The 17,762-nt window shown below is 41.0% G+C and overlaps 1 protein-coding gene across 1 annotated transcript; it reads right to left on the reverse strand.

Moving 5' to 3' along the window:
* Nucleotides 1-2,925: 2,925 nt before the first annotated feature.
* On the reverse strand, nucleotides 2,926-17,184 carry LOC135515722 (ADP-ribosylation factor GTPase-activating protein 3-like). The gene is made up of 16 exons (XM_064939415.1): nucleotides 17,003-17,184; nucleotides 16,003-16,121; nucleotides 15,744-15,816; nucleotides 15,328-15,459; nucleotides 15,071-15,151; nucleotides 14,815-14,932; nucleotides 14,662-14,718; nucleotides 14,463-14,509; nucleotides 14,099-14,250; nucleotides 13,847-13,978; nucleotides 12,959-13,096; nucleotides 12,584-12,736; nucleotides 12,289-12,412; nucleotides 9,427-9,514; nucleotides 5,520-5,644; nucleotides 2,926-5,150 (listed from the first exon to the last, which is right to left on the reverse strand). Exons 1-16 carry the CDS (start codon nucleotides 17,069-17,071, stop codon nucleotides 5,133-5,135), a joined length of 1,626 nt encoding a protein of 541 aa, XP_064795487.1. The 5' UTR covers nucleotides 17,072-17,184; the 3' UTR covers nucleotides 2,926-5,132.
* Nucleotides 17,185-17,762: the final 578 nt, after the last annotated feature.

Raw genomic sequence — 17,762 nt, forward strand, 5'->3', positions numbered from 1 at the left:
GCTTAGCATTGAAAATGTAACGAGTACTTTTGGGTGTCAGTGAAAATGTATGGAGTAAAGAGTACACCGTTTTCTTAAGTAGTAAAGTAAAAGTTGTCAAAAATATAAATAGTAAAGTACATATATAAAAAAACGATTTAAGTAATACTTTAAAGTATTTTTTACTTAAGTACTTTACACCACTGCAAAAAAATACCCACATAAAAGGGGGGTAGCCAAACATTCAGTTTATTTGGCCTTGAGCAAATTACATTTCACCAATTTACATACAGTGCCTTCAGAAAGTATTCACACCCCTTGACTCTTTCCACATTTTGTTGTGTTACAGCCTGAGTTTAAAATTGATTAAACTAATATTTGTGTTACTGGCCGACACACAATACACCATCATGTCAAAGTGGAATTATGTTTTTGGAAATGTTTTAAATTAATAAAAAATGAAAAGCTGAAAAGTATTGAGTCAATAAGTATTCAACCCCTTTGTTTTTGCAGAGTAAACATTAGCTTAACAAGTCACATAATAAGTTGCATTGACTCCCTCTGTGTGCAATAATAGTGTTTACCATGATTTTTTAATGACTACCTCATCTCTGTACCCCACACATACTATTATCTGTAAGGTCCCTCAGTCGAGCACAGATTCAACCAAAGACCAGGGAGGTTTTCCAATGCCTCGCAAAGAAGGGCACCTATTGGTGGATGGGTAAACATTTTTTTTAAAGCAGACATTGAATATCCCTTTGAGCATGGTGAAGTTATTAATTACACTTTGGATGGTGTATCAATATACCCAGTCACTACAAAGATCCAGGCATCCTTCCTAACTCAGTTGACAGGAAGGAAGGAAACTGCTTAGTGATTTCACCATTATGCCAATGGTGACCTTAAAACAGTTACAGAGTTTAATGGCTGTGATAGGATAAAACTGAGGATGGATCAACAACATTGTAGTTATTCAACAATACTAACCTAATTGAAACAGTGAGAAGGAAACCTGTACAGAATAAAACATATTCCAAAACATGCATCCTGTTTGCAACAAAGCACAAACGTAATATTGCTAAAAATGTGGCAAAGTAGCTTTTTGTCATGAATACAAAGTGTTATGTTTGGGGCAAATCCAATACAACACATTCCTGAGTACCACTCTGTCAAGCATAGTGACGGCTGCATCATGTTATGTTTATGCTTTTAACCGTTAATCAGGAGATGAGTTGCTTACCAAGAAGACAGTGAATGTTCCTGAGTGGCCAAGTTACAGTTGTGACTTAAAACTGCTTGAAAATCTATGGCTAAAAATGGTTGCCTAGCAATGATCAACAACCAATTTAATAGAGCTTGAAGAATTTTAAAAAGAATAATGGGCAAATGTTGCACAATACAGGTGTGGGAAGCTCTTAAGAGACGTACCCAGAAAGACTCACAGCTGTTATTGCTGCTAATGGTGATTCTAACATGTATTGAGGGGTTGAATACGTATTTAATGAAGATTCCCGAGTGGCACAGCAGTCTAAGGCACTGCATCTCAGTGGAAGAGGCGCCACGACAGTCTCTGGTTAGAATCCAGGCTGTATCACATCCAGCCGTGATTGGGAGTCCCATAGGGCTGTGCACAATTGGCCCAGTGTCGTCTGGGTTTGGCCAGAGTAGGCCTTCATTGTATATAAGAATTTGTTCTTAACTGACTTGCCTAGTTAAATAAAGGTTTTTAAAAAAAAGCATTTTATAAATGTGTGATTTTTTTCTTCCACTTTTACAGTAGAGTATTTTGTTTAGATCATTGACAGAAAAAGTCAAGGGGAGAGAAAATGTTGCTGTTTTAAAGCAAATTTCCAGCAATTCTACACATTTTGCTATGGGATGGAGAGAAAATGTTGCTGTTTTAAAGCAAATTTCCTGCAATTCTGCACATTTTGCCATGACTTATGCCATGCTCATACGACATCTGGTAAGAGTAACGACAAAATCAAATGGGAGCACTCTGGTGGTAGTAGGGCCCCTGGGCATGTGATCTGTGTGCTCGGTTGGAAATTCAACCATGATTAAGTTAAGATAGCTGGCTAGACTAACTTACCTAGAAATCCTTTTTTTTGGCTGACATTGAGTGACTCAATTCTATTTTTCCCCCACTAATTGGTCTTTTGACCAAATCACATCAGATCTTTTTCAGCTAATCTGATTGGTCAAAAGACCAAGTAGTGTAAAAAAAGATCAGAATTGGCTGGTTGTGTAAATCCAGACACAGTGACTGACATAACTGATGATGCACTGCCACATCTTGAAATTGCACCTTGTGTATTCTATTCTAAACTCTATATTTTTGGGGGTGGGGGGGGGATCTCCCTAACGGATGCAAGGCCCTAAGCGGCCGCTTATTTGTAGTGCTGGCCCTAAAGTAGAGCAGAAAAAAATGCAACCATGTTTATATATATATACACATAAGGCTAAGAAAATGTCAAATTACTTGCATCAAAATTGAGTGAAATGCTTCAGAAAGGTATTGGAAAGTTCAGTAAAACATCAGGGAAGATAATCAGGAAATAATGTGTAGGATAAAATATCGGCATTGTTTTCAATTGCGTTTGTTTCACTATCCTTTCTAACGTGTCCAGCACCACGTGTGAGCGTTGTAGAGCGAAACAGAAGACAGGTTCCTGAGAGTCTTGGCTTTCAGGCACGGTTATAATAATAGCCCCAACTGTTCAAAAGCTAGAGCCAAATTCACAGGATAAAAACTGAAAACGCTCAATTTGTCACTACCTCTAAATTGCGCACATCAGAGGTTTCTCATGCGCAGAGAGACAAGATAAGAGAAATGATGTATTATTAAACAGAATGACAAGTTTACAAGGCCCCGGATGATGTGAGGCCCCAGGCAACAGCCTGAGTTGCCTAATGGTAAGTCTGCCACTGGGGACATGCAAGTGCAGTACATGTTTTATTCTAAAGCAAAGTTTCTTATACACAGCAGCTAACAATGATACACACTTGATTACACAAATGTAATGAATCTCTAAAGAAGTCATGTCCATAGATGTATTTGTTGTTAAACAATGACATTCGCTTCAGGTGCTGTTCTATAGATGGACATTCAAGCAACACTTTTTTTTTTATACTTGCAGGTTCGAATAAAAATACACAAAAAGTAACTAAATCTTCCCATAATTTACATTTTTTGGGCATGTGCACATGTATCCTAATTCTTTGGATTACAGTAGAAAGAGATTAAACAAAAGCCCTGGTTGGTCACTGAGTTACACACTACACAAAAATCCAGATTCAAATGGGTAACATTACATCTTAAATATATTTATCTTCCATGTTAAATCAACTCAAGAATTTGAATTAGTAAGGATCAAAATATGGTGTATATAAAATGGTCAGGAAGTTAGGTGATACTAGGTAGCCAGAAATACCTCTAGCAACATCCAGTTAAAGACTTCTAGCCATTCCCCTCAAAATAACAAAACCACATTATGCATACACTCCCAAAATATAACCCACATATACCCAGTGTGAAAATAAAAACTCTAAAACACCCTAAATATTCTCTACAAGGTACACAGTTCACAGAGGTAATATACAATGAATCTGTTCAGCAAAGGGTTAGATGTTACCCTTCACTAAACACATAGAACTGTTGTTGAAATGAGTCAGGCCCTAGGATGGGCAGCCAATGGGTCTTGATCAGAGGGCCACGTCCCATTTCTTTTGCTTGAGTTCCTTTCCTTGTCTCTTTTCCTTCATAGCCACAGAAGGGTAAAATAATTGGATGGGTGTCCTATGTTCCTCTCACAGATTAATGCGGTCACAGAAAATAGAATAGGTTATTTGCCTGCGTTTAGACAGGCAGCGCAATTCTGTTTTGTTGAGATCTTTTTAACCTATTAGTTAGAAGGAAAAAAAGATCAGAATTGTGCTGCCTGTCTAAAACACAGCCTTTTGAGAGTACTGGGACAAAATATTAAGATACTACTCCCTTCATTCATCTGAACTGATAGCCAATAGTAATAATGGATAATATGTTTGGCTGCTGAGAGGCAGACCAGATCATGCTACACTGTACAGGACCGTATCCTACCAGTGTCTATATACACACACACACACACACACACACAAAGAAATCACTAAGTATTCGGTCCTTCAGTCAAGTGACATAAGTGAGTGACAGACATAAGTACACTTCCAAGACTAAGGGCACTTTCAAACCAATGCAAACAATGCTTCAAAAGCACAGCAAACACCTTTTTTCAGAGAGCAGTGTACAGGTGGATAGAAGTGAATGAAATGGCAGACTTACACTGTCCAACAGATGAGACGGGGACATTGTGTTGCAGCCCATCCTGACTAGAGGTCTGTCAACCAATGTAAAATAATGTTTCTCCCACCTCGAATGTTCTCCACTTCACCATACCTCCAAACACACATTCAGTGAATCGGCACACGCACAATGCGTCGCAGGCATTTTGGTTTGAAGGCACCCTAACATTTAAGACATGTGTCCTACATGTTAACATCTCCCTGCATTTGACATGTAATTAAAACAATGCCCATCAGATTAACTAAATTATTTACATACCGCATGTAGAAAAATACATGTTATCACGCTACCAGATGATGTCTTCATTGCAAATAGTTAAATAAAAACCAAGGTGACCAAGATGACATATGATTCAATAACAATTGCACAGGGGAAAAGGAACCCAAAACCTAAGTCACCCTCAATTAGAACCATAATGGATGATAACAAAAACGTATTTTGAATACCATTGATATAAACATCTGTAAATATCAAAACCAAAGGCCTGGACAGATTAAATAATAAGCTGCGTAAATAAGTGTTCTTCATACATCTACCTCATAGAGGATGTTGTTTCGACATAACTCCAATGTAGATAATACGTCCTTTATTCAAATAGCTGCTATATAGAGACACACACACACACACACACACATACATATAGCTATAGCCTATGTTCTGGCCTACACAATGTCACTAATTCTCTCTCCCTCTTCTGCACGGCTGAACTTGTCCATTGCTCGTAAGGATGTTCACCGCCTCCAATACCCAGGGGACCTAACACGTTGTGTGTGTGTGTGTGTGTGTCATAACACAGGTACACACACTGGACTCACGCACTGTAGTGGTCCTGAAACAAAGAAGATACACAACACGTAAGACCCTACTGCTTACACCGTACCAGTTGCCTGAGTGTTGATGCTGCATAATTAGGTAACCTTTAAATAAAGTTGCCCTTATACACAATGTACTTTGTTATCTAGCATGCCTTTGACCAAATAGTCACTGATATTGTTACTGTGCACTTACATAGTAATTAAATAAAGAAACTGGATTTCCAATTGGAATAATGATATAAAAAGGGCAAGTTCTTATTGTGTTGAAATTACCTTACGGCTTACAGTCCCCATAACACATTCACTTCAGTATGTGGCCCATGTGGGAGTCAATCTGCTGCTAGCACCAAGCTCCAACCAACAGGGCCATTTGAACCACAAACCTGAAGGGACGTGACTACTCCGCTGGCCATGACGGACAGCCTCCCGGCGGCAGAGCGGACCCCCAGCTTCAGCTGGGACATGTCTGGAGCACTGGGCAGCATGTTGGTCAGACGATATGAGCTGGCTGCATGGGGACCGGAGAGAGAGAGATGGTTAGTAACATCAGTGGTGGCAGTTGCTTTATAATGATCATTCTTCTGATGTTTAAATTGTGGAGGTGTACACATGCAGTGCCTGGATTAATAAAACCTATCAGACTAGGAGTGCTGATCTAGGATCAGATAGATCCCCAGTCTATTTCAATATGATCTGAAAGGCAAAACTGATCCGACTCAGATGCTTTGTGGATATGGGCCCTGGTGTTCTCTTGATTTAGTGATATGAAATGGTTAAATTATATACTTGCAATTTTTCATGTAACTCAAGAAATTGAACACCGTCACTACAATTCTTTATTTCACTGTTAATATAACAGAACATTTGTTTCAGAACTTAGTATATCCATTTAAAATGTAAGAAATGACATTGACACCATAGACTTAATATTTGGTAGCACAGCCTTTGGTCAAAATAACTGCCTTCAGATCTCTCCACAAGTTAATGGGATTTAGATCTGGACTAATTGCTGGCCACTTCAGAACAGTCCAGCGTTTAGTCTTGAACCATTCTTTGTGAAGTGTGTTTGGGGTCATTGTCCTGCTGGAAGACTCATGATCTTCAACGGAGACCCAGCTTCTGACACTGCGCTCCAAAATACCTCGGCATTCACCTGATTTCATGATGCCATGCACATGTTCAAGGCACCCTGTGCCAGAGGCAGCAAAGCAACCCCAAAACATCACTGAACCTCCTCCACGTTTGACTGAAGGGAAGGTGTTCTTTTCTTTGAAGGCTTCATTTTGTTTTCTGTAAACATAGAGATGGTGTGCTTTACCAATAAGCTCTAATTTGGTCTCATCGGTCCACAGGACATTCTCCCAGAAGGATTTTGGCATGTTCAGGTCTTTATCAGCAGTGGGGTCCACCTGGGTCTCCTACCATATAACCCCCTTTCAATGAGTTAGCGAAGGATGGTGCGAGTTGAAACTGTCGTACCTTATGTCTGAAGGTCAGCTTGAATCTGTGTGGCAGTTGACAGAGGTCCTTCTCCACCATTCAAACAATCCTTCGCTGCAATCTTCCATCAAGTTCTCTTGCGGCCACGTCCAGTGAGGTTGGCTACAGCGGCATGGGCCTTAAACGTCTTGATAACATTACGTACGGTGGAGACAGGAACATCAAGGTCTCTGGAGATAGACTTGTAGCCTTGAGATTGTCCATGCTTGGCTACCATCTTGTGTTTGACATAACTCACTGGTTTCCTTTTTGTCCATGCTCATTGCGGTAAACACAGTGCCACAAAACAGGAGAACGAGTCCTTTTCTCTATTAAAACTGGTTGAATACATGGTTTTTATACTGCAGGCATCTTCAACTCACCACAGGTGAGTTCAATTCCAAAGTAAATGATAATCACCTAATTATTTCTAACTACTTCTAGAAGGTGCCAATAATATTGTCAGGGCCATTTTAGGATTTCTTTGTGGAATTTGCTAAGATTTTGTCTTGTTCAACTGCACACCCGAAGACATACATATACACTACCGTTCAAAAGTTTGGGGTCACATAGAAATTCCATTTTTGAAAGAAAAGCACATTTTTTTGTCCATTAAAATATCAAATTGCTCAGAAATAGTGTAGACATTGTTAATGACTATTGTTGCTGGAAACGGCAGATTTTTTAATGAAATATCTATGTAGGTGTAGAGAGGCCCATTATCAGCAACCATCACTCCTGTGTTCCAATGGCACACTGTTAGCTAATCCAAGTTTATCATTTTAAAAAGGTTAACTGATCGTTAGAAAACCCTTTTGCAATTATGGCAGCACAGCTTAAAACTGTTGTTCTGATTAAAGAAGCAATAAATCTGGCCTTCTTTAGACTAGTTGAGTATCTGGAGCATCAGCATTTGTTGGTTTGATTACAGGCTCAAAATGGCCAGAAACAAATCAAATGTATTTACATAGCCCTTCTTACATCAGCTGATATATTAAAGTGCTGTACAGAAACCCAGCCAAAAATAGAAGCACAGAAACAACGTACTTTCTAAAATGCGTCAGTCTATTCATATTCTGAGAAATGAAGGCTATTCCATGCGAGAAATTGCCAAGAAACTGAAGATGTCATACAACGCTGTGTACTACTCCCTCACAGAACAGTACAAACTGTCTCTAACTAGAATAGAAAGAGGAGAGGGAGGCCCCAGTACACAACTAAGCAAGAGGACAAGTACATTAGTGTGTCTAGTTTGAGAAACAGATGCCTCACAAGTCCTCAATTGGCAGCTTCATTAAATAGTACCCGCAAAACACCAGTCTCAATGTCAACAGTGAAGAGGCGACTCCAGGATGCTGGCCTTCTAGGCAGAGTTGCAAAGAAAAAGCTATATCTCAGACTGGCCAATAAAAATAAAAGATTAAGATGGGCAAAAGAACAGACACTGGACAGAGGAACTCTGCCTAGAAGGCCAACATCCCGGAGTTGCCTCTTCACTGTTGAGACTGGAGTTTTGCGGGTACTATTCAATGAAGCTGCCAGTTGAGGACTTGGTTTTTGCTCTGACATGGACGGTCAACTTTGGGACCTTACACAGATATGCATACATACGTATGTAAGGTCCCACAGTTGACAGTGCATGTCAGAGCGAAAAACCAAGTCATGAGGTCAAAGGAATTGTCCATAAATCTCCAAGACAGGATTGTGTTGAGGCACAGATCTGGGAAAGGGTACCCAAACATTCCTGCAGTATTGAAGGTCCCAAAAAACACAGTGGCCTCAATCATTCTCAAAAATTTAAGAATTTTAGAACCACCAAGACTCTTCCAATGTTCACTCTAACAAAGATAGAGTTCCTCTGTGGAGATGGGAGAACCTTCCAGAAAGACAACCATCTCTGTAGCACTACACCAATCAGGCCTTTTATGGTAGAGTGGCCAGACAGAAGCCACTCCTCAGTACATGACAGCTTACTTTGACAAAAGGCACTTAAAAGGACTCAGACCACGAGAAACAAGATTCTATGGTCTGATGAAAACAAGATCGAACTCTTTGGCCAGGACTGCCAATCGTCACGTCTAGAAGAAACCTGGCACCATCCCTACGGTGAAGCTGTGGGGATGTTTTCAGTGGCAGGGACTGGGAGACTAGTTAGGATGAGGCAAAGATGAATGGCGCAAAGCACAGAGAGATCCTTGATGAAAACCTGCTCCAGAGAGCTCAGTATCTCAGACTGGGGTGAAGGTTCACCTTCCAACAGGACAACGACCCTGAGCACAAAGCCAAGACAATACAGGAGTGGCTTCGGAACAAGTCTCTGAACGTCCTTGAGTGGCCCAGCCAGAGCCCATACTTGAATCCAATCTAACATCTCTGGAGAGACTTGAAAATAGCTGTGCAGCTGCACTCCTCATCCAACCTGATAGAGCTTGAGAGGATCTGCAGAGAAGAATGGGAGAAACTCCCCAAATACAGGTGTGCCAAGCTTGTAGTGTCATATCCAAGAAGACTTGAGGCTGTAATCGCTGCCAAAGGTGCTTCAAAAAAGTACTGAATAAAGGGTGTGAATACTTATGTAAATGTGATTTCCGTTTTTAGATTAATACAATTTACAAAAATGTCTAAAAACCTGTTTTTTGCTTTGTCATTATGGGGTACTGTGCGTAGATTGAAGAAGAAAAAACAACAACTATTGAATCCATTTTAGAATAAAGCTGTAACGTAACAAAATGTGGAAAAATACAAGGGGTCTTAATACTTTCCCGAATGGACTGTATGGATGTTTAAGTACACACTTGTTTGCTTCCCTACCCGCCTGTTTCTTTGGGTCATCAAACAGGTCAGCTGAGCTGATGGAGTTGCTTTCAGAGAACCTCTCCAAGCGAGTCTTTGCCTCATACTGCATGGAAACAACCACATGAATACTTCAAATACTTGATACTAAACAATGAACATACTACATACACATAGGGGTATTACTGTAACAGGGATTTTCAGGTAGATTAAAAAAATTTAAAAAAGCACAGCAGTTGTAGATAATAATCAATCAAAAAGCAATGTTGCAACAGGGGGAAACAGCCAGAACAGAAGCAGATAAATGTTTAACAGCCTTCTCTGAGAAAGACATAAATTAATTCCATAGCACCAAATGAACTGTAAACACCAGCCTGAGAGGCTTGTAGGACATCACAGCCTAGTGTAAAACTTTAACCAGAACAGTCAACACTGGCAGACATTTGATACTGGCAGTCAATTAGATCAAAGGTAGGAACATCAGTACAACATAATTATAGACTCAAATAAAAAGGAAAGCAAATCCATTTTTTGTATATTCACTACCAATCAAAAGTTATAGAACACCTACTCATTCAATGGTTTCTTTGTTTCTAGTCATTTTCTATATTGTAGAATAATAGTGAGGACACCAAAACTATGAAATAAAACATATGGAATCATGTAGTAACCAAAAAAAAGTGTTAAAGTATCCTTTGATTTGTTTAGATGAGATTCTTCTAAGTAGCCACCCTTTGCCTTGACAGCTTTACACACGCTTGGCACTCTCAACCAGCTTCACCGGGAATGCTTTTCCAACAGTCTTGAAGGAGTTCCCACATATGCTGAGCACTTGTTGGCTGTTTTTCCTTCACTCTGCAGTCCAACTCATCCCAAATCATCTCAATTGGGTTGAGGTCGGGTGTCAAATGATAATCCCACTCAGCGCAAACCAGATGGGATGGTGTATCGCTGCAGAATGCTGTGGTAGCCATGCTGGCTAAGTGTACCTTGAATTCTAAATAAAATCAGACTGTCACCAGCAAATATATATCCCCCACAATATCACACCTCCATGCTTCACGGTGGGAACCACACATGCGGAGATCGGTTGACCTACTTTGCATCTCACAAAGTCACAGCGGTTGGAACCAAAAATTTCAAATTTGGACTCAGACCAAAAGGACAGATTTCCACAAATCTAATGTACATTGCTCGTGTTTCTTGGCCCAAGCAAGTCTCTTCTTATTGGTGTCCTTTAGCAGTGGTTTCTTTGCAGCAATTCGACCATGAAGGCCTGATTCACGCAGTCTCCTCTGAACAGCTGACGTTGAAATGTGTCTGTTACTTGAACTTTGTGAAGCATTTATTTAGGCTGCAATCTGAGGCTGTTAACTCAAATATAAAAAACATCTACATTTCACCTTTATTTAACCAGGTAGGCAAGTTGAAAACAAGTTCTCATTTACAATTGTGACCTGGCCAAGAAAGCAAAGCAGTTCGACACACAACGAGAGAGTTACACATGGAGTAAAACAAACATACAGTCAATACAGAAGAAAAATAAGTCTATATACAATGTGAGCAAATGAGGTGAGATTCTAAATGGTCAGTAATCTGTTAACTTGGCTTTCGAAGACCTTAGATAGATAGGGTAGGATAGGTCTGAAAGGCAGAGTAGGATAGGTCTGGAGCAGTTTGGGTCAAGAGTGCCTCCCCTTTGAAGAGGTGGATGACCGCAGCTGCTTACCAATCTTTGGGAATCTCAGACAACACGAAAGAGGTTGAACAGGCTAGTAATAGGGGTTGCAACAATTTCGGCAGATCATTTTAGAAAGAAAGGGTCCAGATTGTCTAGCTCGGCTGATTTGTAGGGGTCCAGATGTTGCAGCTCTTTCAGAAAATCAGCTGACTGGATTTGGGAGAAGGAGAAATGGGGAAGGCTTGTGCGAGTTGCTGTGGGGGGTGCAGTGCTGTTGACCGGGGTAGGGGTAGCCAGGTGGAAAGCATGGCCAGCCGTAGAAAAATGCTTATTGAAATTCTCAATTAAAGTGGATTTATCGGTGGTGACAGTGTTTCCTATCCTCAGTGCAGTGGGCAGCTGCCAGGAGGTGTTCTTATTCTCCATGGACTTCAGTGTCCCAGAACATTTTTGAGTTTGTTGCAGGAAGCAAATTTCTGCTTGAAAAAGCTAGCCTTGGCTTTTCTAACTGCCTGTGTATATTGGTTTCTTGCTTCCTTGAAAAGTTGCATATCACGGGGGCTTATAAACCGATCCTCTGCAGCAGAGATAACTGGGTATTCCTTTCCTATGGCGGTCCTCACGAGAGCCAGTTTCATCATAACGCTTGATGGTTTTTGCGACTGCACTTGAAGAAACGTTCAAAGTTCTTAAAATGTTCCACATTGACTGACCTTCATGTCTTAAAGTAATGGACTGTCATTTCTCTTTGCTTGTTTGAGCTGTTCTTGCCATAAAATGGACTTGGTCTTTTACCAAATAGGGCTATCTTCTGTATACCACCCCTACCTTGTCACAACACAACTGATTGGCTCAAACGCATTAAGGAAAAAAAATTACACAAATGACATTTTAACAAGGCACATCTGTTAATTTAAACGCATTTCAGGTAACTACCTCATGAAGCTGGTTGAGAGAATGCCAAGCATGTGCAAAGCTGTCATCAAGGCAAAGGGTGGCTACCTTAAAAAAATCTAAATATTTTATATTTGAGGTTCTTCACTTTTTTTGGTTACTACATGATTACATGTGTTATTTCATAGTGTTGATCTCTTCACTATTATTGTAAATTGTAAAAATAAAGGAAAAACCTTTGAATGAGTAGATGTGTCCAAACTTTTGACTGGTACTGTATGTGTGTCCCATGACAGTGTGCCTACCTCAGAGTCATCCTGCTTGCCAAAGTACATGTCAGAGGAGATGGCCTTGACGTCCCCAAACTTCTTACGGGCGTCGCCTGAGTCTGAGACAGGGACTGGGTCTGCTTTCCGCCGGGCTGCGGTCCTGTGTGTGAGAGAGAGGGAGGCGGCATTCAGTGACAATTACAGTGAGAAACTTAAAATATAATTTAAAAAAATAAGTGGCTCAGGGGACTTATACGGCCAAAATAAAATGTTACTTTTTCACATGCATCTCTGTATTTTCATCCCTGGAAATCAAACAGTCATATAGTACCTGTCATCCTGTGAGGAACTCTTGGTGCTCAGGTAGAAGTCTGGCTCTGGCTTCCTGCTCTCTTTCCTCCAGCCAGACTCCCCTGTCTCGCTCCAATTGGAGAAGAACTTGTCAGAGGATTCTGTCGGGTCATCAAACTTGGTCATCGACATCCTGATGGGTTTCATATGGAAAAGAGAACTCAATTTAATGGATTTCATTCCCAGATCACAGCCTGGTCCCAGATCTTTTTGTGATGTCTTTCCAACTACAATTACAAGGCAACACAAAGAGATCTGAGACCAGGCTAGCCATGTCAGTGATTACTTCCAAGAAGGAATGACAGAAGGAATGATCCATTGCTAAAGTATTGGAACGTTGGCGGAGTGTGGTGACCTGGATGTAAAGGAGCCTTCGTCAGTCTCCTCTTCCTCCTTCTCTGTGTACCTCCGGCTCTTAGTGGGCTGCTTGGACCCCACTGGGCTCTCCTGCTGGATAGTGTGCATGTCTGACAACACAGAGTGAGACACTCCACTAGAGGGAGATAGAGAGGGGGAAAGACAATGGAGTCAAATAATCAAAGTATTTGTTACCACAATATCTCCAATGGTTACAACATGTTTCAGTCCCAACAATAATATAATTATTTTAGATCAGGTTTTCCCAAACTAGGGGTCAAATGATTTGAAAAATCGGGTCGCGAGAGAACATTTGAACTTGGGGTTACGTCAGTACTGTTTAAGCTACAAAATACTATGACCCCATCACTGAAAGATAACTCAGGAACACATACTGTTTCCCTTTACTAGCTGTTAGAACCGAGTGGACAAGACCAGACACTAAATCAGACTGGGAGAAAAAGAACATAATCAATTATGTTCTTTTCTACACAGAACACCAAACAACATTATTGCCTGATGATCTTCTGAACTTCCCAATACCTTTCTGATGCATTTCAGTCACTTCAAACCTTAGCTGTCAGAATGAAAGTGTCAAAATACTGTCTGACAGATTTCTAATACTGTCATAACTCAAATTAAATAAACAAACATTGGCAGATGATAATACATTTTTTTTACATGGTGGGGTCGCCAAAATGTTTTAATATCAAAATGGGATCGCACGGCAAAAAGTTAGCGAATCCCCGTTTTAGAAGATGAGTGACTTATCCCCTGCAATGTAAAGTAACCCTTTAAAACTATTCTACATAGAAAATCTGTAAAAAGTGTGTTAAGAAATAAACTAATCCTTTTATCACCACCACCATAAATGCAATCCCCCCACCTCCTGCTGCCAAAGCCCATGCCCAGTCTCTCAGCCTGCTCCTTCTTCTTCTCCCCCATCCCCTTCATCTTCTCTGTATTACTCCTCTGCTGCGCCTCCAGATCCTTATAGGCCAGTCTCATGGAGGCACCACTAGAGAGAGGAAGAGGTGGAGAGCGTGAAATGGATAAGCAGTGAAGATGAGAGAATAATAAATGTGGATGAGAGAGCGGGAGGCCAATTAAAGGCCATTTAAATTGGAGAGAGACTCACATGGATTCCTCTGCTGGTTGGGGGCTGTTCTTGGTGGTGGGTGCTGTATCTCTCTCATTGAGTTTGTCTACCGCCTGTGCCTTCTTCTCCAGGTCACAGAAACTCTGTTTGCTCACCTTCTTACCCCCAAGACCACCTTTCTTAGCACCCAACTGAGACAAAACACAGGACACAGACGTGAGCACGTAGGTCAGTAGATTAGTAGACAAGATCCATGAGTGATGTACACAGTCCATTCACACTAAATGTCTCACCCACACACACACATAACCATCACCAAATTCACTCTTATTCATAAGCACAACACTCATAGGTACAGGGGAGGAACATTACCTCCTTAAATCCACTACCATAGAGTACATACTGTTTTCTTGGCCCCAGCTGGTTTCTTCTTGAGAAGAGAGGAGGATTCTAAGGGAGAAGTGACAGTGGGCTTTAGAATACAGTTGATAGAAGCTGCTAAGAGCTACTGTTCCAGGCTCAGATAATTAATGTACTCCTAATGCTTAAGGTTCTAGTTGAGTATCTTTAGTCTCTAGGGCATAATCTCTTGGTCCTCTTACCTAAGGCTTCTTTAGGAGACATACTTAGCACGTCAACACTGGGACCCTCTGTATTACCTGAAGACAGAAAGAGTTGAGGGCATAGACGACATGGACAAACAGATGCAAGTGTATGTGTGTTTCTGAAGTGTAAATATTGAAGTAGAGGTGTACCGTTTTTGTCTCTCTCGGTTTCTTTTGTAGAGGGTTCCTCTACTGGGGTGGGGCTTAGATTCATCTGGGCGGAGCTTGTTATATTAGGTTGGGTGGAGCTACGATCATCAGGGATTGCCTGCCAAAATACGCAAGGTAAGGACAAGACCATGTAAACAACATGCACACATCCATAATCTTCTACAATTTCAAACAAATAAGTACTAACAGTCACACACACTCAGGGGTGAGCACACACACACACACACACACACACCTGCGCGTGCATACTGAAGAAATCCTCCTCCTTATTGACAGGAGATGTTGGAGAGAGGGGGGCCTGGCTGTCCAGCCACAACTGCAGGGAAACAAAACAGCGGATTCATTGGCATCTATAGGGCCTAAGTACACAATAATTTAAATCAGCCATGTTGATGCGACATGATTCTGTTGTTAAAGACAGTATAACAAGTAACCAATATTGACTAAATTCATTTTTGCCCATTGGAATGTTTGGATGTATGTGTTTGGCACCTCAGTGCCGAAGCGCCTTGTGGCCTGCGTGGCCGAGGTCTTGATCTTCTCGCGGTAGAGCGCAGCGGCTCGGCTGTTGTACTTGGTGTTGGCGGCATTGGACGTGCAGCCTTGCTGGGCAAAGAAGGCATTCTGAGAGACACAGGGGGAAAACAATGGTTTGAATTACACATTGACTCTGTAATACAAAAAAGGTATTGTTAATAGTTATCAAAATATTGCATTAATCATACAGGTATTATACAGGGCCCTTTTGTGACACCATGACAACATATAGTACCCTATACATTCTAGAGATAATGCCCACTCATGCAGTCAGAAACATAACTACTAGTACCACTCTCTCAGCGCTTTACACAGCAGGTTGGGACGTGGCTGCCCACAAGTCAATGCCCACCGTGGATGGCTTTACTCACCGCGCTGGCATTGCCGCCCACCTGCATGCATCGCAGCTGGTACCAGGACCAGTTAGAGTCCAGCTCAGTAGACCTGAAGCAAACAATACACCGTTCTGATTCTGAACACTCCATTGGACCATCAATGTGTAAAACTGTGAGTTGTGCAAAGCCAATGGTCCTGTCCAGAAACAATCTCTAGCCCCTACCCACTAGTGTAGATCTGAAAGAACCGGATGGGGTAGGCAACAAATGAGTTTTTTCGTTCATTGTTCCTTACCTGATGAATGACAAGTGCACTCCTAATGACCTGTGTGTTCCTGAGCAGTCTATACAGAGAAACACTCCATAGGTGATACTGGCCCAACTAGGATTCTTAGCCGAACAGTCAAAGCACGCCTGTAATAGAAAAGAAGTTCAGCAACTTTGGAAAACATGCGACTTGGATACAGACAATGTGTTCGCTGTCCCCTTTATGCAGTGATAAGTCTTTGGGGACATTGATAAGCAAGTTAATATGAGCGCATGACAAATAGATAGCAAAACACTAACAAATAATATAGCAACACAGTAGCGTGGAGGTCTGAAGTACAAAATATTGACTTCATACTGTATATTATTTTTTTATATTCCTATTATTATTTTCTAGTATAAACTTATTTTATTACCTCTACTTGTCCACACATTAAGAGAACGCGATATTTAACAAAATTATTTCTAAACTAGCTAGTTACAAATGTTGCAATTTAGTGGAAACAATGTTTCCAAAACAGCTTTTCGATGCTTGCGGTTGCAACATTGTCGCGTTCTATGTAGCCAGGCCTAAACAGCAGACGGAAACAGCTGGATGAGCCAAAAGGTATTGTTTATGTCTGTGTGACGTCTTTCATATTTGTGGTGTGCATGAGTCAACATTTACCAGACATCTATAATTTACAATAAACATGCTAACGAAGTGGACTGTCCAACCAGTTTCTTAAAGTACCATCTTTGACCCAACTGTCATCATGCCACATGACAGCTGGCTCGAACGTGACTGTCCAGGATGTTCTATCGTTCGTTTAAACTGCTCATGCCAATTCTTTCAACAATGAAAAAACATTTTGTCAGGAGGATGTGCAATAAGCATACGAGGTTCAAAGCTTTTCCATGTGAGTTTGTTACGACGCATCTACCCCTGCCCAGCAAAACAGTGCTACGTGTCATTTTTTACTCTCTGAAGCTAGCTAGCTAACATTAGCTATTTCCTCGTTAAAGGCCGAAAGCTTATCAACTCTCACCTTATTCGTAGAAAGGGAACGTAGTCGTTTGAAAATGGCAGCAATATCTTGCTTGCTGGGCTCTGACATCTTTCCACCTGTTGTTAATTACACCTGGTAGGTAAAGCGCAGCGTTTAGCAAATTTGTTTCCCTGCAAATCAAAAATACTTCCGTGCTCGTCATGGGTAAAGGCACACGGTCAGAACGATAACATTTTTTTGCCTGTGCTCTGATTGGTCAGCAGGAACACGTGGGCATTATTGTAACATGGGAGGTCTGGGTAGAAAAGTTAAATTTATTTATATTATCCTTGATACTGTATGTTTAATTGAAAAAAAGGAATGACAACAGTAAAACTTCTCTTTTCGTTCAATTCATTTATAATGTATGCTGTGGGATAACATTGGCAAACTGAGTTGTGCAAGTAAAGTGTACTGCAGTGTTCTGTTGATGGCATGACCTGAAACCAATGATATACATCTCATGACCTGAAACACACAGCATAACCTCTCACACTGACAGAAAACTAATATCATACCAAATCAATCTTCCTCTCGATATGCGGTTTTAGGCATAAATTGTAGGTGATATTTCCAGGAGCATCATGCGTAAACAGTGTTTGCTAAAGAATGTACTCACAACAATGTAAGAGCCATAACGTCAACTCCCAATAGGGTAAACCTATACCAGAGATGGGAATTGGGATGGGTCCTAAATAACAGATATAGTTTGCCAATACTGGTAATGCACATGTGGTGGCGTTAAGGGTGTGGTGTTTGT

Source organism: Oncorhynchus masou, chromosome 27, assembly GCF_036934945.1.
Source record: "Oncorhynchus masou masou isolate Uvic2021 chromosome 27, UVic_Omas_1.1, whole genome shotgun sequence".
Classification (NCBI taxonomy): domain Eukaryota; kingdom Metazoa; phylum Chordata; class Actinopteri; order Salmoniformes; family Salmonidae; genus Oncorhynchus; species Oncorhynchus masou.

Excerpts from the sequence above, each read along its gene's own strand:
- LOC135515722 (XM_064939415.1), bottom strand. The coding sequence starts at position 17,071 with ATGTCAGAGCCCAGCAAGCAAGATATTGCTGCCATTTTCAAACGACTA. Across the intron at positions 14,933-15,070 it reads TCTTCAGTATGCACGCGCAG|GCAATCCCTGATGATCGTAG; the intron begins GTGTGTGTGTGT and ends GTATTTTGGCAG. Across the intron at positions 5,645-9,426 it reads TGACCCAAAGAAACAGGCGG|CCAGCTCATATCGTCTGACC; the intron begins GTAGGGAAGCAA and ends GTCCCCATGCAG.